General features: G+C 46.8%; 6 protein-coding genes across 6 annotated transcripts; 2 read left to right on the top strand and 4 right to left on the bottom strand.

Annotated features, from left to right (window-relative positions):
- Positions 1-721: 721 nt before the first annotated feature.
- MAA_07501 (uncharacterized protein) lies at positions 722-1,835 on the bottom strand (the record flags this gene model as incomplete). Its single annotated transcript, XM_007825499.1, has 2 exons — positions 722-1,399; positions 1,449-1,835. 2 exons carry the CDS (start codon positions 1,833-1,835, stop codon positions 722-724), a joined length of 1,065 nt encoding a protein of 354 aa, XP_007823690.1.
- Positions 1,836-6,316: 4,481 nt separating this feature from the next.
- Positions 6,317-7,960, bottom strand: MAA_07500 (FAD-binding, type 2; the record flags this gene model as incomplete). The annotated part of the gene is made up of 3 exons (XM_007825498.1): positions 6,317-6,838; positions 6,897-7,431; positions 7,488-7,960. 3 exons carry the CDS (start codon positions 7,958-7,960, stop codon positions 6,317-6,319), a joined length of 1,530 nt encoding a protein of 509 aa, XP_007823689.1.
- Positions 7,961-10,702: 2,742 nt separating this feature from the next.
- Positions 10,703-11,781, bottom strand: MAA_07499 (FAD binding domain-containing protein; the record flags this gene model as incomplete). The annotated part of the gene is made up of 3 exons (XM_007825497.2): positions 10,703-11,091; positions 11,145-11,431; positions 11,489-11,781. The coding sequence occupies 3 exons, from the start codon at positions 11,779-11,781 to the stop codon at positions 10,703-10,705; spliced, it is 969 nt and encodes a 322-aa protein (XP_007823688.2).
- A 1,242-nt stretch (positions 11,782-13,023) lies between these two features.
- Positions 13,024-14,214, top strand: MAA_07498 (Polyprenyl synthetase-related protein; the record flags this gene model as incomplete). Its single annotated transcript, XM_007825496.1, has 4 exons — positions 13,024-13,137; positions 13,217-13,371; positions 13,425-13,769; positions 13,815-14,214. The coding sequence occupies 4 exons, from the start codon at positions 13,024-13,026 to the stop codon at positions 14,212-14,214; spliced, it is 1,014 nt and encodes a 337-aa protein (XP_007823687.1).
- Positions 14,215-15,774: 1,560 nt separating this feature from the next.
- MAA_11696 (uncharacterized protein) lies at positions 15,775-16,104 on the bottom strand (the record flags this gene model as incomplete). Its single annotated transcript, XM_011412611.1, has 1 exon — positions 15,775-16,104. One exon carries the CDS (start codon positions 16,102-16,104, stop codon positions 15,775-15,777), a length of 330 nt encoding a protein of 109 aa, XP_011410913.1.
- Positions 16,105-17,391: 1,287 nt separating this feature from the next.
- On the top strand, positions 17,392-17,913 carry MAA_07497 (AtmB protein; the record flags this gene model as incomplete). Its single annotated transcript, XM_007825495.2, has 1 exon — positions 17,392-17,913. The coding sequence occupies one exon, from the start codon at positions 17,392-17,394 to the stop codon at positions 17,911-17,913; it is 522 nt and encodes a 173-aa protein (XP_007823686.2).
- Positions 17,914-20,120: the final 2,207 nt, after the last annotated feature.

Genomic DNA, 20,120 nt, shown 5'->3' with positions numbered 1-20,120 from the left:
AGCAATAATTCTCTCTTGGCCTTCTTCTCATCGAGTTTATATACATATTACAGACACCATATATGTTGTCTGCGCTCACTCGGTTGCTAGTGATTGACTCGTGAGCCCGACAATCCCATACACTTCTGTTTCCATCGGGGGGGCCGCCTTGGTGGTGGTGTGTATCACCTACTGTTTTATCTCGCCGACACTAGTGGCCCCCAGCACTTATGCCGTCTTGAATATCTCCACCTAATGCTGGACCATTCCGGAGCCAGGTCTGCACTGATTTTGTTCTATTTCAATCTCGCCAATCAGAGACGCCGGTGACTTCCGATCGGAATAGTTTTGTGTTGCAATAAGGTTTTATGTTGCAATAAGGCGCCCGTCGATCCATCCATCTATCAATCTATACAAGCCTCAAGCCTTCGGACGGAAGATGGCCCTGTGTCCATGCCAACTTTGAACAGGTTAGGAGCCATCACAGGCCATGGCTAGCATCTGCAGTATTGCGAATTGGAGCTGTTTGAGACGAGTCCCATTGATTTACCGATTACCGCTTGCGATTTGCAGCAGGCGTCACGTTTGACTAGCAGTGTTTCTAGATCCGCGTTGATCGGCTCCTTGAAACAAGATTTTCTCTCATACCTTGGCCCGTGACTGACTCAGGTGGTGATCTCCCTAACCCTACATTGCTAGGGAGATGTGCTGTGCTTGATCCTTGACGAAGTAGCACGTCTGTTCAATCCGCTTTCATCGGGGGTCGTTCCGACACTACAGTCTTCCGCGCTGCCCATGTAAACTGACTATTACAAGGAACTGCAAAGCCTGGCTTTCGAACTTGTTGGCTGGCCTCAGACCCGCATCCCCGTTTCAGATGGTGTCCGACGTAGCGGTTCTTGTCAGACTTCTTGAATCTCGGAAATGGGTCATCAAGTAAGCGCAATTGACAGTTGGAACACTTCAGGGCCAGAGGCTCCGTTCCTCGGATGATCAAGTGGTCAAAGCTACTATCACGGGCTGCATACGCGAGCAGATGGTAATAGCGCCTTGCCACCGCGACAAAGATCTTCATGATGCTAGCCTTCAGATCCTCTTCCCGGATTGCTGGTCTCTTAAAAATCAGACCATGGACTCTCAAGAGATCACGTACCGAGGCTATTGGAACTCCATCAGATTGCAGTCCGTCTTGTTCCTGGAGCCAACGCCGCAAGGTACTCGGGACGTCCCCCCATTCAACTGCCCCTAAATGTTCGAATTCGCCGTCTGCGAGAGCATAGCATAGTTGCATCGCATCAGCGGCGGTAGTATTTCCACAATTACCACCAACCAGTGATGAAGCCAGGATCGTCAACCATCTTGGGCCGATAAACTCTGAGTCGATCCTGGGGTGTATGTAAAAAGCTGGAGTCGAGCTAGCCTATTTGGTTTTTGTTAGATGTGAGTATAGTACCATAAGTGCTTCTTACCTGTTGTTGTTGACTCGCATGTTCTAGAGCCTTGATCTCCTCGTCCAATCTCACAAATTCTTCTTCGTCCGTCTTGTCCAAACACCCACACAGTCCAGGATACTGGCGCAGCTGCTTGCGTTCAAGATACGGAATACGATTACGTCTTTGCCGATCGATTTCGATGGGTGATCGGGACCGATACGCAATGCTTTCAAGTTGGATAATCGCTTCTTCGTTTATCGCAGCCTGTCTGGCATGCTCTGCCCCCGATAAGAACTTATGGCTTCCCCGTTGGTAGATTTCTTCGTAGAACTTATCGGGGATATGCATTTTCGCTAATTTGGCAGCCACCTGGAGGTGAAGATCTTGCTTTTTACCCAACGTAGTCGGGTCGGCATGAATCATAGCGAATACCACGAACCGTCGTAATCTACTATTGCTCGTCTCCCACCCCGAAGAAGATAGAAACACCCTGGTACTGCCCCCAAAGCTGAAACTCCTCAAGCCGCTGGGTTTTCTTCATCCTCTCGCGTACAGGTGCGCCCCAAACAACATTAACGACTGTTGCCACATGACCTCGTAAACCAGACGTAAAATTCTCATGTATATCTAGTACGTCGGGTGGGTATGCTCTGAAGCCATCCACAGGTTCACGCCGGAAAATATGATCATAAAAGCAGCCCGAGAGAAACTGCAAGCCCCCCCTCTCCTTGGTGTAACTGTGAAATGAGGCAAAAGTGATGGATCATGATGATGGAAGCGCAAAGGTCATACACGAATAGAGTGGTCAACAAAGCTATAGATAAGAAAGATAACGTGAAGTTGACTACAAACGGGAGAGAGCATGCAAACGCGCACAGTGAACTTCAAACAAGAGTGAATTTCTTTTTGGCAAACGACCTTCAGGGGTGCGGGTACTCACTTTAGGTCTATGCTCGCAATCAATCAACTCACATGCCTAAAGATATCCATTGGAATTACATTCAGGAGAGACATTCAAGAAAAAGAAAAGAGAATATAGGTATATATCTCTAAACAACTAAGTTTCTGTACGAGCCAGGCGCACGTACAGTAGACATGGCATCGTGGGACATACACACACGATGAGAAACGAATCATGATGAATGAACTCTCTCATGACTCACTAGCTAGCAACGGCTGCTCTGAGCGAAAGAGGTGATGGAAGAGATGAAGAGAGAAGCAGCCAAAGGGAAGCTGCGGGCCTCTGGACCGTGGTCAATGAGGGGCAGCGACACATGTGACCCAACACATGGGGCAGTCCGCGATTTCACTACAACTTGGGATCGCTATTGCTAGTTGATGGAATCGGTAAGAGAGCGAGGGAATTAGAAAAGGCAGACCATATTTCCATTATGCCTAATATGCATCAGATGAAATATAAACCTGACTTGAGTAAGAAAAAGAAAAAAAAAGAAATCCTAAAATCGACGTACCAGGGACTCGAACCCTGAACCTTAGTCTTAGGAGGACTACGCGCTCCCATTGCGCCAGCACGCCTATGAGCGATAATCTGGCTCGCAGTTAGCTATTATGAACATGTCAAAGAAATGAGGCTCCAAAGAGGATGTATGCGTGCGGCGCGATTATTCTCTGTGAACCCGTGAATGAACTCACGATGCTGCCTGCTTGGCAACTGCTAAGCTGGATGAAAGCCAAAACTAGTTTGGCGTAACGAACATGCTCTCCAACACTCAACTACAGAGGAGAAGAATGCCTCTCAGTCCATCCATCCCAGATCAGACAATCCTGCGATGGATGAGTACGGGCACAAGATGAAAGTGCCACCATCTTCCCCCTCAGCTGGTATGCATGAATGAGAGCTGAAGATGACCGTGGGGCTGTGCAGCGACCGGTTGTATAGGAAGAGACAGTTCACGAGGTGCGCTGTTCCAAGTTCTTGCGCGGTTCTGTATGTAGTATTTTCATCCTACATGTACGGTCCGCCACTTTATCAAGGACTTTCAATATGACGTCGCATTGTGCTGGCGCCTCGAGTTCGTGGCCTCACGCTCTATGCATCACCCGGCTACTTGGGATATCACGACAGGTTTTTAGGCTGCGATATAAGGGCCGGAGGATGGCTTTACCCTGTGCATAGTTTTATCATGGTCAGCAGGTAGTTAAATTTTTCAAGCTTTAGCCAGAACATGCTTGAGCTTAGAAGGGCCTGACGCTGCCACCGACTCAGCCGGCTCAATAGTACTACACCAGTAATGGCCCTTGCACAAGCACAATCGAACCAGATGAGGAGCGCTACCTTACGAACGCCGTAATCACCGTCTTTGCGAAGGCTGAAGTTCTCGAAAAGTCAATAGACATCGTCTTGGTGCAGTTCCTACCCCCGTCGAGAGGGATTTGTCTCTTTCCTGGTTGAGTGGGCGTCCTACTTGGTCTGGCTAAACGAGCTGGATGCGCCGGTCACTCAAGCATAGTCTCGAATAATGAAGTCGCTTGCAGATGAGCGGGTGAAAAGCCCAGATAAAGCCGCCAGAATCTCTCATACATCGAAGAAGAGTCGCTACCATGAGACGTTTCCGCCGTTATTGTCCTGCAAGATACATTAACCATGGATTTGGTCCCCTGTACTTGTAACCCTTTCATAATTGACCCCTTTGTTCATGTTTCCGGTTGTCTGACGAATTCGGCCGTAGATACACTCCAGGCATGAAGCCCACATTGCCAATTGAGCATTCTGGATAACTTGTCATGGCAAGTACCGTTCCTGGCTTACACCTCTGTTCGAAAGCAAAACGTCAAACCCGGGACAAGCCAGTGCGAATTGTACATCCCTAACTGCACGGAGAAGCTGGCCACGCTTTATACGAATATCCACTTCAAGAAGCTTCAACAAGGTTGCTTTGCACTGCTGGTAAGCTAGGCTGCCGCGCTTCTAAAGCTGCACCTGCAGGTGGGTAAAGCCGAAAATTGCACCAAGAAAAGGGAACTGGAGCGTCGCCATGCGCTTTATCCGCCGCTATAGTCCTGTCGGCGAAATTGTTTGAGCGCGTATCACTGGAGTGGCATCGACTTGGCCGACTTAGAAAGTACAATGGGCGCAATATTCACTCAAATGGGCATGGACTCACAGATGAGAATTGCCATTCTATTCGATTTCAAAAAGGGCACTACTGTCGAGCTGCCCGCAGCCTTCTTTACCAACTTCCCACGATCCTTGATGGGCAGAAAGAATTGCGCAACCAGTAACAGGCATATATCACGAATCATGCGCGAACGGCCCGAGCGGCATCATGGGATCCTCCAAATTGTCAGAGGAAGCAGACCCAAGCGTTACGAGAACCCAATGAGCAGCTTCTTCGACTTATGACAGATGTCTAATCCCAGAACTAGAAGCCCAGGACCGGGCAGGGCGGGATAAAGCGCGCCCACCTTGCAACACCCAGGCCTGCCTGACAATCTACCGGTGAAGACGGCAAATAGACGGCAAATAGATTATCTAGGCAGCAGTGGAAAGGGGTCATTACAGCTTTTGTGGAGGGTTTTTCAAGTCTGCGTGAATAGGAACGACCGGGAGCTAAACTAACGGTCTTTCTGTTTCTACTAACAGCCTTATAAATGCGAAGTTTATGACATGTGGGACTTGAGGCGTTAGACTACGCTACACATGGGCCCCGTATGGTTCAGAGGAGATTGCTTCGACAAGTTCGCTCCATGAACTCTTGGTGCTAATGCTTAGCTAAACGAAAAGCCTCGGATCGTGACTAATATATTATTGAGCAAGCCCTAGTATGTAATATTCGGCCTATATATAGCACAAACCATTATCATGGGAGTTTATAACATCACCTGTTGTTCCGATCTGGCTGCACACAGTTGAGAGACACTGCATCATGGTAAATTTCAGGGGCAAGCAAGTCATAAGGGTGCGAATGTGAAGTATTCGGTCCAAAGACATTATACCTTTGGCTTGGCCAGTAGGTAAGTCGATTAGTTACCTTGCTACTGCTAGAAGAAACAGTTGAAGGAAATATCGCCTCACCAAAATGCTGCCACAAGTTCCACATTCTATCTACGTTACAGCCGTGCAAGTAGTGGAGGGATCGGCCAGGGGGTAATAAAGATTACTGATCTATCAAGACCCTATGACTAGTACTTTACCACTATAATTGTAAGTGGCATCTCACCTCGCCAATGTCGCCGCCGTTGCATCGTGAAATGTTACACTACCCAAACATGTCTATCAAACTTGTAGATTTTGGATGCCTCGAGAGCCCAGTTCACAACACTGGAATTCAACGTCTGGGACAGAGGGCATGGGGTAAAATCGGGAGTCAAGCGGCGAGGATTACAAGCGAATTTTATACCTACAAATGAGGTGAGCAACATGTTCAGTCAAAGAGAATCACACAATCAGATTCATAATATTGAAACACGGAAAAAAAAGAGAAATCATATACGCCCTTGTGCCGGTGCGAACAAAGAGATATAGAAAAGGGAAACATGAATAAATTTAACAGCCAAGAATATTCCAGGTCCATGTTAGCAGGCAAGTCTGCAAAAGGTCCGGTAGGAATCGACCGGTACTTTAATAGCTCAGTATTTACCAGTTTGCTATCAATAATAACAGTTTATATCTCGGCAACCGCGATGTCATCAATTTTCTTTCTTTTAATATTTAAACCTCTAATTTGCTAGCGCGCGTAGTAACCAGCACTACCTAGCCTACCAGCCTAGAGACAAATAAATGTTTATACAACGTAGTAACAATATATTAGAGTACTTTTTCTTGGTCAATATCTCTAAGAGAATGTTGGGCCAAACTCAACCAAAATCCCGACTTGGCACAAAACAGGTGACACTTGAGGTGATTTAAAATAACTCGCCGGAACATGTATGTCAGAGGACATCTAAAATAATAAACTTTGACCTTGCAAGGGCAGTGGACGTGTTGCGCAGCGGGCCGCGGCCTTGACTGATTGGGGGTTCCTAAACAAATTATTGGGATCATATTTCGCCTTGATAGTTTCCAGTCTTTCAAGGTTCTTGCCCCAGTACAATTTCTGAGCCTCGCCTGAGCTCAACTGAGAGTCAGGAACGTTGGCATACATTCCCCATTGACCATTCGTAAAGGAATTTGTTATAATATCCCTAAACTCTCGACCAAGAGCAAGCCCGTCCTCGGGATACTCTTGACTAGGCCAAACAAAATCGGTGAACTGGAAAATGAGGAACTTGTCTCGATGCGCGTAGGCTGTGTCCGTAATCTTTGGTCCGCTAATAGCAGAATACTGGCCTCCATGTATGAACATTTGGATCGACCATGAATTGCCTCTCTTTATAGCGTCTGTGGCGATATAGTCGGCAAAAGATCTGAATTGATTGGCTGAGAGAGATGGCGTAAGGGCGCCAGTTGTGTAGAGCGACAAATGCTAAATTTGATTTTAGTCGGCATATACCTGGAACATTGCGTTGTGGCAGACGACTTACCACGTTATCTGCGGGCGGTGTTATATCGATGTTGGGCTGACCAAGCGCCCAAAACTTGACGTATTCGAGCCAATTCCCCTCATGCACTTCAAGATGCCCACCAATCTTCCCTAGCAGAGGCACTAATGCTTCACGAAGACTGGCTTCATTACCAACGTATGAACCATTAAGTGTGTAGCCAGTCGATCTAACGTCAATTTGGCATGACAGCTCGCTAGGCATAGTCTGTGCAAAGTCTTGGAATGCGAGGAGACCAGCAGGGGCGGTTTCTGGATTCCAATCTAAGACAATGCCAAAATTCGTTACTTTCTCAGGAGCAGGGAATGTTTCGAACCCATACTCTGCCACAATACCGAAGGAAGAACCCGCGCCTCGAATTGCCCAGAAAAGATCCGAATGCTCGCTCTCGGAGCAATACACAATTGTGCCATTATGGAGAACAACAGTGGCGTCTTTCATCCAATCAAGGGTAAGACCATACTTTCGCGATACCATTCCATACCCTCCATGGGCAGCGTGACCGCCGACGCCAACACTGACTTCTTTTAGTACATCAACACATTTTAGCTTGTGTAATACCATTGAACCTACGCTGGGCAATATCCATGTGAAAGTGCTCTCTTCCCTTGATTGTACAGTTCGACAGCAACGTGACCCAATCTCGCACCAGCTTGGATCATCGCTGTTCCATTCTGAGCAAGCTCAACATTGTACATTCGATCTAGTTGAATGACAAGATGCCCGTCTTCCCCCCCAAGGCCAAGTGAGGTGAAACTATGGCCGCCACTTTTGGCAGTAACGGGAATGCCATTTGTTTTGGCACATGTTACGGCAGCTGCGATTTGGGAGATCTCGGTAGGGACAGCGACAGCGATGGGCTCATACTGAAGTCGGGTATTGAAGGGGGTAGTATGCTGTGTCCATTCTGGAGTGCCCTTTGTTGCAATGGGTACACTGGCATCCGAAAGGCAAGAAGCAAATGCATCATGGCTAGGTGTATCGGAGTTAACCAACCAAGCCTGTCCGGCGAGGCCAGCAATGATCTGAAGGGAGAGGCGTGTCATCTTTGCAAGGTGGAATTGCCCCGTTGACAAATAGGGTTATAGAAAAATAAAGGTCGGTTCGAGTTCGACACGAACTAGGACATGAGGGTCTCTGCGACAGAGTGTATTTGGGACCCCAGTCCTAGCAGGCTTATATACATATCGTGGGACCATCTTAAATCCACGGGGACATGCGGCCGTTTTCTCCATATTGCCTGAACACCATGCAAAATACGGAGAGGCGATTATGCCGCCAGGAGAGGAACGGCTTATCACCGGGTTATGGGGAATTGGGTCCATCCCAGCTAGTAACAGAAGGGACATGGCAGGGCTTGAACAGTAGGCCAGGTTGTAGTAAAGTCAAAAAACAATTCAAGGTACTCTTCGCACTATTCGGCGCGGACTTGTATCTCCCTTGCCAGCAAGCAAGCTTGGGTTTGGTTAAGTCACCAAGACAACTACAACCTTGTGTGATCAAAAGTGCCTTTTACCATCCGCAAAGTAAGCGCTGTAGCGGTACTAAACTGAATGGTTCATAACCGGGTACTTCCGAGCCGGCTAGTAGTATCGTCTGGAAGAACGGCAATGAGTCTGGTGGGCGGAGACGGTTCGTGGACCTCGAGTCAGGCCACACTCATGCGAAGAACACCATGGGGCCATTTTGCAAGTGGTCAAACGACTGGTAGGTGCAACACTTGTCAAATAGTACCCGTGCCTCTATTGCTAAAAGTAAGAGACAATCGATTATTCGGATAATCCAAGGTAATTAGACGTAGTATCGTTTACTGCAACGCGTTGCAGAAGACCCGAAGGAAGAATGAATAGTGTGGAGAGTTCGCTTCGAGTGCCGCAATGCTACTCTGTAAACCATGGGTATCTCACTGCTAATGCGACTAGAAAATGCAAGGCTTTGACAGCCTATCCAGTGGGCAACCAGGAATCCAATGGCGGGCGTCTATAATTTCCGAATTTGTGTGGCTATGGTTGGCAACATGGCCAGGTTCTGGGATCATCTTGGGGGCCAAATCTTGCCATGCTGGTGCCATGTTCCATGGTACCGGGAGGTACCACGTTGCAGTGCAGGTGGGCAGGTTGGTATTGACTTCTTCGGGAAAATATTCCGCTCCTGAATCTCGTGGCCGAAACGCTGGAACCTGCTCAGCCACACTAGCACGAACTGGAGTTCCGGTGCTATATCAAACATTCGTTTCCCATATGCATTCGGGCTGTTCGGCCGCGAACCGAGTGCTATTGGAAATACGTAAGCGTAGTTGGATAAAGAGTGAGAGGAGAATAATACTGGCAGCGGGCGTTTTTGTCAGCCCACTGTCGGCTTGACCGACATGGTCAAATGAACCGGACGTCAATGCGAGGCGACCGAACAGGTTGAATTTAGCCACGAGGGTCACAAATTATCCATTGTGGCTTCACAAACACCTTCTGATGTTTTGTGGTACGCTCGACTGCGCCCCATAACCGTCGTTCTATTCTTCTGGTTTGTTGTCCCCGTCGTGGCATGAGGGTGGATAAATGTCGGCGGTTTAATTTAGCCCCAGGCGCCGCTTTGCAACTATGTCTGGTGCCAAGATACGCTTATGGCCTTGAACTTGAACAACCGCCGGGGATCCATCTTTACGCCTTACAAGTCGCCGGTTTCCATAATGCCCAACGTCGAGGGACCCGATTGCGCCTCAGTGAGAAGCTGTAGTGTTTCCGGCCCGCCCCAAAAGCTGAAGAGAGATTAGATACGATGGCAATAGGAACTGTTGTCGGTTCTGTTGCCTGGCATCTATGCGGGTAGTTTGGTTAACACCTTGCTCGCCAAGTTCCCCGAGCGGATTACGAGGCATCCGAAAGTGACCCTTAATGGCTTGAGAGGTTTGTTTAAGCGAGTGGGTGTTTTTTATCTTCCAACTATACAATATAGGAAAGAAACGAGCCCTTTTATATTGTCAATTCAACAGTCAAAACTACACCTTGAATAATATTGTTGAGTTGGACATGTCAGACAAGTGGACACATTCAGGCTTAGACTATACCACGGCACTATGAATCGCTTACTTATCCTTAAAATTGGGCTGAAATTGGTAGTTGAGCTGTAAAGTGCATTCAAGGCAGAGTATGCGAAAAGAAGTTTTTATGAGTTTAGAGGACTTGTGGTAGCAGCGCATCTGATAATATTATTGAGTTGTAAATAGTGGGAGAAAACCAGATTTATCGTCAAGCTAGGAGTTCCCAGCATGCAAGTATCCAGCTTTCCAACATATACCCACAATCCAGGACAGCCCAAAATACAGAAGAGGCAGAGTAAACATTAGCGGCCAGAGCCTACTATTTCCACGGGTTTTGCTGCTATACTTTTCCCAGCCCGGGTATGATGACTTGGGAAGAGGTATAAAATCCAAGGAAGCAGCATCAGCAAGCATGTTGAAAGGTCGAGCCTCGAAATACGCGCCAAAGTATGGCATTATATATCTTCCCACAAATCTGTGAAGCAGTCCCTTTCGGGCGTGGACACGGACTGTCAGCTTCGACATGTTCGTGATCTGCGTTACTCTAGAAAGGTGTTGCTTGTTAAATTTTCTGAGCAACAGATCAATTTCTTGCTCTGTTGGACGTGTACCGGATTTTAACTGGCACATGTTCCGAAGCAAGTTACACAAAACAGCCACGTCTTCGATAGCACAATTCGCCCCCTGTCCGAGGTTGACAGTCATCTGCTCATAGAAAATTTGTGAATAGCCAAGCATAACTCTAGTTTGTTTAAGAGGGTATGCTTACCTTGTGAATACTGTCGCCAATGCAGACCAGTCTACCCGTTGACCACGTGCTAAGACAGCTCTCCTCCAGGCTAAGCATGTTAACAACTTCTCTCTTATTCCAAACGTCCTCGAATTTGATGCCGTTCCCAATCGGTAGCGTAAAGACCTGCGAGCACAATGCGGTTGCGTCATCAATCGTGAAGCGAGGGGCTTCACTATATGTATATTTCCGATCAAGCTTTTCGACCAAGAACCAAAACACCACCTCATCTTTAGATGGAATAACCACTAGGGTTCGTCCATTTCTCATATGCATAACTTGCTCTCCAGCAATGAGCCCTGTAACGCATTTTGAAATACCAAAACAGCAAGAATACTCAATTAGAATACCTGACATGCTTCATTAGTAAATTTCTCGTGTGACTGGAGCGGACTGCATCTACATTTATCGATGCACTCGGCTGGTTCGAATTCCGACTTTGACGAGTTTATCCGACGCCAAATTTCCCCCCGAGTCTGACTGTGTATTCCGTCAGCGCCAACAATCAGATCCCCTTCATAGACGTCCCCCTCCTTGGTCAAGACGCGAGCACCTGTTATTTCATCCTTTGTGAAATGCTCAATAGTAGACATGGTTTTGTTAACATGAATCCTTGTCTTGTCAGGAAGAGCATCATATAAAATACGGAGAAGCTGTCTTCTCTCCAAGAAAGCGATTGGGTACCCAAAACTATGTCTCATTAGCACTTTAATTTATTTACATGCCAAGTAGAGACGACTTGCATACTTTTCAAGGATTTTCTTGGGATACAGACTGGTGAACGCAAATCCGTCTGGAAAATGGATGCGTGTGGCCCCTAGAGGTGGCGCCTCATCTTCGATAGCTTCATAAAGACCGAGTTGATCCAGTATTCTAGCGCCATTCGGCAATATGCCAATAGACGCTCCTTCCTGTGGTGTGACTGTGTCCCTTTTCTCGAGAACTACATAGTCAATTCCAATTTTGTGCAAGCTGTGAGCTAACGTTAGGCCCGTTACGGAACCGCCGATGATGATGACTTTGAATTGTCTTTGAGACATTGGAGATGAATGAAATAAAAACAGCACCGCAACAAGTCCAATTATTCTTTGGAAGGTAGCCTGGTCTCAACAACCAATACTAGAAACAGAGCATGTCCGTTACGCGGGAAAAGATGCCACGAGTGTGCTCTGATATGGTATTTGCAGGCTTCTGCACCTGCGACCCAATGCGTCGAGTTCCAAATAAGCCAATGAGGAATCATACGAGAAGCCAAGTTGTCAGCCTGAAATTAATTGCGAGGGATAATAGGAGCTAGACAAAGAACACGGACGTGCCTGGCCCCAAGACCTGGTCCTTGGCTGGGCATGGTTCATGACGGTTAAGGCTTGGCTTTCCAGTAAACCCTGCGCATAAGTGGAATAACCGGCCCATGGGTAAGACCATCAATACGAGCACCTCCAGGGCGTTTGCAATAAGTATTTTCAACAGCCACTATTCCAACGCCCCTGAGAAACCCTGCTGAAATTGATGCTAGCAGGCCAGTGCTTTAGTAGCACCTATACTAGACATCCTGTAACTTTAGGACACGGCTTGGCGGAAAGACAAGTGCAGTTACGTAAATCGCCGAAATTGTCAGCTTTTTTCGGCGGCTTTACACTAACACAATGGTATGTGCATTACTTACAGCGCATCAAATTCTATACGCTTTGCCTATTAGTGGTTTATGTCCCCTGGAATTAGTACTAGTAACACGCTCCGACAAGTTTAGTAAAATACGACGTAGGATAAAACAAAGATCTACTTATCTAACAAGGCAACTTGTAGAACTGTAGAGAAATCTCCAGTTGCCTTAATAAAGACTCTTTTTTGGCATTTGGTAAAATAGTACCAAGATTATATTTACAAGACGTGAAAGGCATTGGGAGTCTGCAGAATACCAACATAATAAATTCCAAAGTATAATTACAGAGCTGATTCCATGTATAGTAATAGTTCGCCTTTTATAGCATAAATACAAGCGTCTACCCATACCTTTTTTTAGTGTCGGTGGACGTATCGCCCAACGAATATGCCAGGGGCATCGTACCAGCCCCTCCTAGCCAGGCAGAATTGCCCCATGACTCAGCGTTTGCATTGCCCCTCAATAAGTGTCGATGGAAGTCGAGTACTTAAATTTAGTTGATTCCATATAAACAATTGGAGCGTGATACAAACTAGGGACCTATTTGTATACACTTTATAATAAACCCGATTGCGTAATATCCAGCAAACTACACGTTCGCTCTCCAATACCATTCACAATGTCCCCAAGCGCGCCAAACACGAACGAGCTGAACTCACCAGTGCTGGAAACACAGCCACTCGCAGGAGATGCGGCGCTTTTGCATTCTTCTATTGCCGCCGGCTACGAGGAGGTATGTTGTATCTGTCTATAATTGCTTAGATGTGTAAAAGAGGTTTGCAATACAGTTCTGATTTGAGATACCTTGCTAGATTATCCGAGCTCCGTTCGACTACCTTCTTAACCTCCCCGGTAAAGATGTTAGGAGCAAGATGATCTCAGCCTTTAATGAGTGGCTCTGCATCCCTGCCGATAAGCTTGAAGTTATCAAGCGAATTGTTATGCTACTTCATAATGCGTCACTTCTGTATGTTGTTCCTGACTGTTATTTTGAGCGTAATTGCTGAGCCTACGCCTTAGGATAGACGATATCCAGGACTCATCCAAGCTTCGTCGTGGTCTGCCTGTATCACATCATATCTTTGGTGTTCCTCAGACAATTAATGCTGCCAACTACGCCTATTTTCTCGCACAACAGGAACTCCCAAAACTGGGCGACCCAAAAGCTTTCGAAATTTATACCGAAGAGCTGCTAAGTCTTCACCGCGGTCAGGGCATGGATATATACTGGAGGGAAGCCTCAAAGTGTCCAACCGAGGAGGAATATTTCTCCATGGTCTCCCACAAAACAGGAGGCCTATTTCGTCTAGCAATCAGGCTCATGCAACTTGCGAGCGACAAGAACTGGTTTGTTTTCCACACTCGGTAAAAATGGAAGAAGGGTGCTAACATTATTACGCAACCACCTAGTGACTTTGTGCCGCTTGTCAATGTACTGGGAGTTATTTTCCAGATTCGCGATGATTACCTCAACTTGCAAAGTCATGCATACACTGTTAATAAAGGATTTGGAGAGGATCTGACCGAGGGAAAATACTCATTTCCTATCATTCACAGTATTCGCTCAGATCCAACAAATATCCAACTTTCTAGCATCCTGAAACAGCGGACAACAGACGTCGACGTCAAGTTATTTGCCGTTGAATGCATCAAGGCAACCGGTTCATTTGAACACTGCAAAGAGAAGATTGCCGAGCTAGTAGCTGAAGCTAGGCAGTTGATCAAGGAAATGGGCAACAGTGTTCCTGGGAGCGCAGAAGCAGTCGACCGTGTTTTGGACCTGATTGGACTCGAGCCTGAGAGTAGTTAGGTGATTTACTAGGTTATCTGTAACCTTGTCATTGCTCGAAATAAGCACATCATGCAATGTTGTACACTTGGAGCTGGATAATACTATAATGGAAAATTGAACTTTATTGCTAGTTTTCTCTTCGGTATGAAACTGGATTGGTTCTTTTGTGTTTTCTGTGCATGTCATACGACAGGCGGCTCATTTAGGTCTATAGATTCAGATCGTCGCGGCTAAGCTTGTAACGGACCTTGGCGCGCATGGAGGCCGGAAGATTAGAAGCAGGGCTGTCCACCATCGTATGATATTAGGTTTCGGGAGATTATCCACAATTTGACGTAGATCAACTGCCAGAAATAACGGGCGCATTATTTGCCATAACCGGCCCGCGCGGCATCCGCCGACGGGACCGGCATGTGCCGCCTGACAGGAGGGCGGTGCTGGCAGGGCCGGGAAAATTCCATGAGAGATTGATTTGACGTCGAGCAGATGACGCTAACAGAGCCAGGATATCCCCATGTATGTATTGGCTGCCAGGTTTGTGCCGGGTTTGCTCATGTTCTGGATGTCGCTGTCAGTCGGCCACCAGCATGACTCGGGTCTCGCCATTTGCGACGAAGCCTAATATCGGAATGCGCGTGACATGGAACGATCAATTCATGACATAACATTCGGCCTTTGTGCGGCTCCCAATCGGTTGGGATTAACTATAGGGTAGCTGCCTATTTGCCATCCGAAGCGTACATGACGTGTGCATACCAAATTGTAATTCTGTGACCTGTGGCTTTGAAATTGGTAGGAAACGTGGCATCTCTTGGAGACTACAAGCTCTATTTATGTTTACTATCGCGTAAGAGACGCCTGAGCTTCGTGTTGAGATGTCTACATCAAAACCTAGCCTTCATAATGTTCAACGTCCCCAAATTTGGATCCACCACATCCATTGATTGCCTCAGATGCTCACCCTGGCTTTCAATAGCAGCTCCACAGAGCACACAACGATTGTCCATATACCCAAAACAAAGTTGCTTTTGTGTAAAGAACCTCCGCTAGCAGGTTGTTTGGCATCAAAAAGTGCCAGTTGTACCGCAAAAGCTGCCGTCCAAACACCCATCCACGTAACCCAGAGCCATGTAGACTGGAATTGAGTGAGATATAGTGGCAAGCAGGCAAGAATTGGACAAACCAGTGCAACCAACACTAGATGAGTGTGCCGGCCCGCGATGTTGTAGAATGAATTCACATTCAACTTCCGATCATCCACCACATCCTGATAGCTGTATGCCGTATTGAGATAAATAGTCCAGAAGAAAACCACGGTACACAAAGGAAGGCAATACCGCACAGTTTCACCAAATGATTCATCTCTACCACAGATGGCTGCTCTGCCTGGAATGGCCGGCCAGGCAATAGTGAAGGCGAGCATGTATTGCGGGTATATGTGGAGTTTCTTAGCAGTAGGTCGCTTGAGGAATGGGTATAACATGGAGGCAATCATGACCGGTATGACATGCTTATGACTGGCATGAGGATAATCAGCAGGGCTCGCCGAGTAGAGTTCTTTGGACAAGAAATTTGGACCTACACGTCTTTACCGTCCAGCATAACGTGGAGAACAGCACACGATGCAATAACCTGTAGAGCCATCCACACAAAAGCTTGGGCTGTTGTCACCTTGCCAGATGCCAGGGGGCGATTCTTGGTTCTCGCAACGTTGGCATCTATGTCGCGGTCAATCCAGTCATTCCAAACCATTCCCGCTCCACAAAACAGATAGGCAGCAAGAACGCAGAATAGTGTTTGGCGGAGTATGAACAGAGGAGAAGGAGCCAAATGTTCTTGCCGTGTCTCCGCGGCGCCAGCCAACAAAGCAGACCATGCTGTTTCGACTTTGTTAGCGCTTGTTGGCATAGCATGTTGTAGATTGAGAAAACCTGCCTCCTGCAAAAGTTGTAAATGTCGGGTTGTATTTGTCAAAGCGTGAAAGAGTCAAGAGATTGAGGATCAAGGGCCTCTCCGCCCTGGCCTTCATTTTTGCTTCCTTCGCCATGTTTGGTGTCTCAATGTGAACAAAGTGGAAGGATGAATTCGTAAACTGAGATATCGACTGTGGTGTGATCTCTGTAAAATCGGTTTGCTAACCTTGCTAGATATATCAACGGTATCTGAAGTGCCAGAGACGTACTACGAGCCATGCCAAAGTCTTTCCAAGTCTAGCATCTTAGTCTAACTCGGAGTGGCTACAAGTGTTCGGACCAATTTTCATCCTTAATCGGTTCCATTGATTATAGTCATGACTTTCCCCAACACAAATGCGTCGGCCCCATGGTCATACTCGGCCCCATGCTCGTATGACCATGGGTGTGTGCCTGCCGTCAGGCAGGGATCATCCGAGCGAAGTACCAGACATTTACCGTAGAAATTGCTCATACTAGTGATTACAAAAGCCCCTCTCTATACTTGCTCGCTGTTGTCTCTGCCGAGAACAAGGTGAGAGAGATGTCAATACAGTACAATCCAACCCCTGTAAATTTAGCCCATACCGAGTACCGAGTACGTGGGCACTATAGCCGCGTGGCATGATAGCATGGTGCCAAGTCCCATCTTCCCCTTGACCCATGTTCATGTCAATACAAGTGAACGCTATACCCATGTTGGGCCCCAGTCTGGGCGTACAATATGGCCGTCTTACATGTACGCGACTCAGTCCGGCCCCGGCCACTGCAGCTGAATTCAGCCTTGGAACTCAGTTTTCCTAGACCGAGTCCTCGGCGACCATATCTAGTAAACAACGCATCAGAGGCACTTTCGCGCGAAGCTCGCGTGTCTCGCCACCACCGAACACCCGGCTATTTTCCCTCGGACTATCCGTTGTCATGCTTGCGCTACCGCTTCTTCGGGCAATTTTCAGCACCTCGCTTCCATGAGAGAATAATGTGCCTGTAAAGGTAAAACCCCACAATACCTAGAATATGTGATAGCAAACGCCCGGTGCATCCTGCAACAGGGTATCATTTCAGCCCTACACGTGAGTCCGCGGGGCGCAAGCTGGAGCATCGAGGGATCCTTCATGTTAAATATATCATCGCCACCTTGCAACATTTACCCGTCCGTCCCCTGCTGCAATCTAATTTTTGGTTCTTTTCTTGCCCCTCTCTCTACCCCTCAAACATCCGTCAGGACCGATTGATACACGCTATGAATGCTGCTGACATATCCCGTGCGCCGCCTGGCTACCTGGAAGTAGCTTGGATTGCTGATACATGCAAGCTGCTCATGGGCCTGGGATGGACGACCAACTATGCTGGGATGATTTATAAGTCTCTCAAAGATCGAACCTACGGAATGGCATTGATGCCACTATGCTGCAACTTTGCTTGGGAATTGACCTACGCTGTCATCTACCCCTTTGGTAGTAGGCAGGACAAGTTCACTCACTATTTCGGACTCATGCTAAACTGTGGTGTCATGTACACCGCGGTCAAGAATGCAGAAAGAGAATGGACACACGCCCCGCTGGTTCGTCGAAACTTGCCCTTCATCTTCATCATTTGTATAGCGGCATGGACAACGGCCCATTTGGCACTGGCTTTGCAAATTGGGCCATCTCACGCCCAAGCTTTCAGCGCATATGGATGTCAGCTTCTCCTAAGCGTCGGGGCCCTCTGTCAACTGCTTAGCCGTGGTTCATCGCGAGGGGCCTCGTATTTCCTATGGTAGGTCAACCTTGCTCTGCAAAAACACACCAAGTAAACTTGACTGCTCACAACACGTCAACTGTACAGGTTCTGTCGGTTTTTCGGTTCTCTTGTCCTTATCCCACAAGATGTTTTAAGATACCAATACTGGAGACAAGACCATGAGTATATGGGTTCTCCTCTATACATTTGGTTTGTTTCGATTTTTCTCTTGCTAGATGGGTCCTATGCGCTTTGTTTGTGGTACGTTCGCCGCTTTGAGAGCGAGCAGGAAGAAGCCAAAAAGGCAAAGAGCATATGATTCGCGGCTTTGCACATGTTCCATGGGATATGTCTGGAGGAGACAGGACGGGCTAGTCCAAAAAAGCAAGCATCTTCAAACTCGGAAAAGTAGTATCTTATGTGACTTTGAGGCAAAGGGCATATGTAAGAGTAAATTGGACTAAGAATTCTATCACCGAGTCTTATATATCTTGATGCAACAAGGCGTGCAAATAATAGTAAGGTAGAGGCGTCCGGGTGACATGCTCTAAGATGGCCTATTGTGCAAACCATATATGCAGTACCGAATTAAATTCTCTATACCACAATTGACTGGCTCTTGTGTCTCAGCTGATGCCTCTCTCCACGTCCCGGTTTACGTATTATTACTGCAGCGAAATTTCACCAACAAACGCTCACGACTGACTTGACGGAGGACAGGACACCGAGACTTTACCAAGGCCTTGCTTGAGTAATCTCTCACAAGCGCATCATAATTCAATTCACGTCAAATTGAATTTCTATGCAAATCTTTTCCCGTTAAGGCAGGTTACGTCAAGTTTTGACATGATTCCAAATGCATGGCATGATTACTCGCCAAGGTTTGCGTTGCGAGACCACGCTTAACTTGTGGAACAAAAAGCACCAGACGCTTCCCAATAGCCACACCCCTCTCTCTATAATGTCACTATTATGGACCACGACGATTAATATCGGTTCATGCACAGACTTGCACAGACTATTCTTGGGTCACTTAGACGCCCCGCTTCGTTCCAGGACACAGAGGTGTTTAATTCCAAGCACTACTATCCGTCACTCGCATGACAGAGCCACTTTTCATGGGATAAGACCTAGTACAGTAATAAGATACTAGTTAATAGGCTGGCCACTAAGGGGGTAGGTTATTGTTTTGGTCAACCCAACGCTTGAACCTCTTGGCCGGAACATAGCCACCAATGGTACGTCTCAAATCGGCAGTTCCGGGCGCAATTGTGTGTTATGGCATGCGTAAGATTGAGTCAATTACTACGTTACTTTGCCGTTTACCATGTTTTCATATGGTAATTGTACATGTCAAACAAGCCTACGAGCCCAGGCACAGCCCCTATAAGTGTGGAAAGAAGGGTTATTCTCGCCTGTCGCCTCGGTCAACAATTGAAACTAGTATTATTAAATTTATTCATATCAAGTGTTGTAAACGTCCCAAGCATGCCTATATTCCTGTTACTATTTAGGCTAGTGGCTACCATGGGCGAGTTACAGCAAATATAGCATCTAATATATAAGCTACTCTTGACTTAGGAGTGTTATATCCGCAGTCTTGGGCAATAATATTCCTCAACATCCATATCCACGTGGCACAGAATTTTCAAGCAAGCTACAAAATAGTCTCGATAAAGACGCAGTATCTCCCAACAATTAATCATTTTATTTAAGTATTATAACGACGCATTCTTTTTAGTTTCGGACCAGGCACTTGCTATTATAATAGTTTCGGGCTGCCTAGATTAATTAAAAGTTGCCCCTTATCGCGGCACTAACCAACTGACATGATTCAATTTCCGTAATGTCAACAAGTCTTCTTGCACCGTATTTCGCTTGAATACCGACTTGGCAACTCTATATAGCAAAAATAGTCGTCCACAAAGTTTATTGTACGGACTTTAAATAACTAAAATTAGTCTAGTCAAAGTGCAGCACTAGGCCGTGTGTAGTATTAAATATCTGGAGGTAGAAGATAGTGCCGTCCTTGTGATATATCCGATTAGTTGTTGGCTTGGCGGTGGGGTTTATCACGATATTGGATATACGGACAAGTTATAACCTTGCTCCTTCTTCTTATTCTACCATGAAATTTCTCGTTTATATAGTAAGCTAAGTAGACTATTATGAAAATCTTGTAAATCTTCTCTATGAATTAAATGGCTGACATTGAAATTCTATACTATGTACAATCTACGTTAATTG

Source organism: Metarhizium robertsii (assembly GCF_000187425.2).
Source record: "Metarhizium robertsii ARSEF 23 chromosome Unknown MAA_Scf_14, whole genome shotgun sequence".
In the NCBI taxonomy this organism is placed as follows: domain Eukaryota; kingdom Fungi; phylum Ascomycota; class Sordariomycetes; order Hypocreales; family Clavicipitaceae; genus Metarhizium; species Metarhizium robertsii.
The sequence above is the reverse complement of the archived record's forward strand: the minus strand, read 5'-3'. Positions and strand labels throughout refer to the sequence as shown.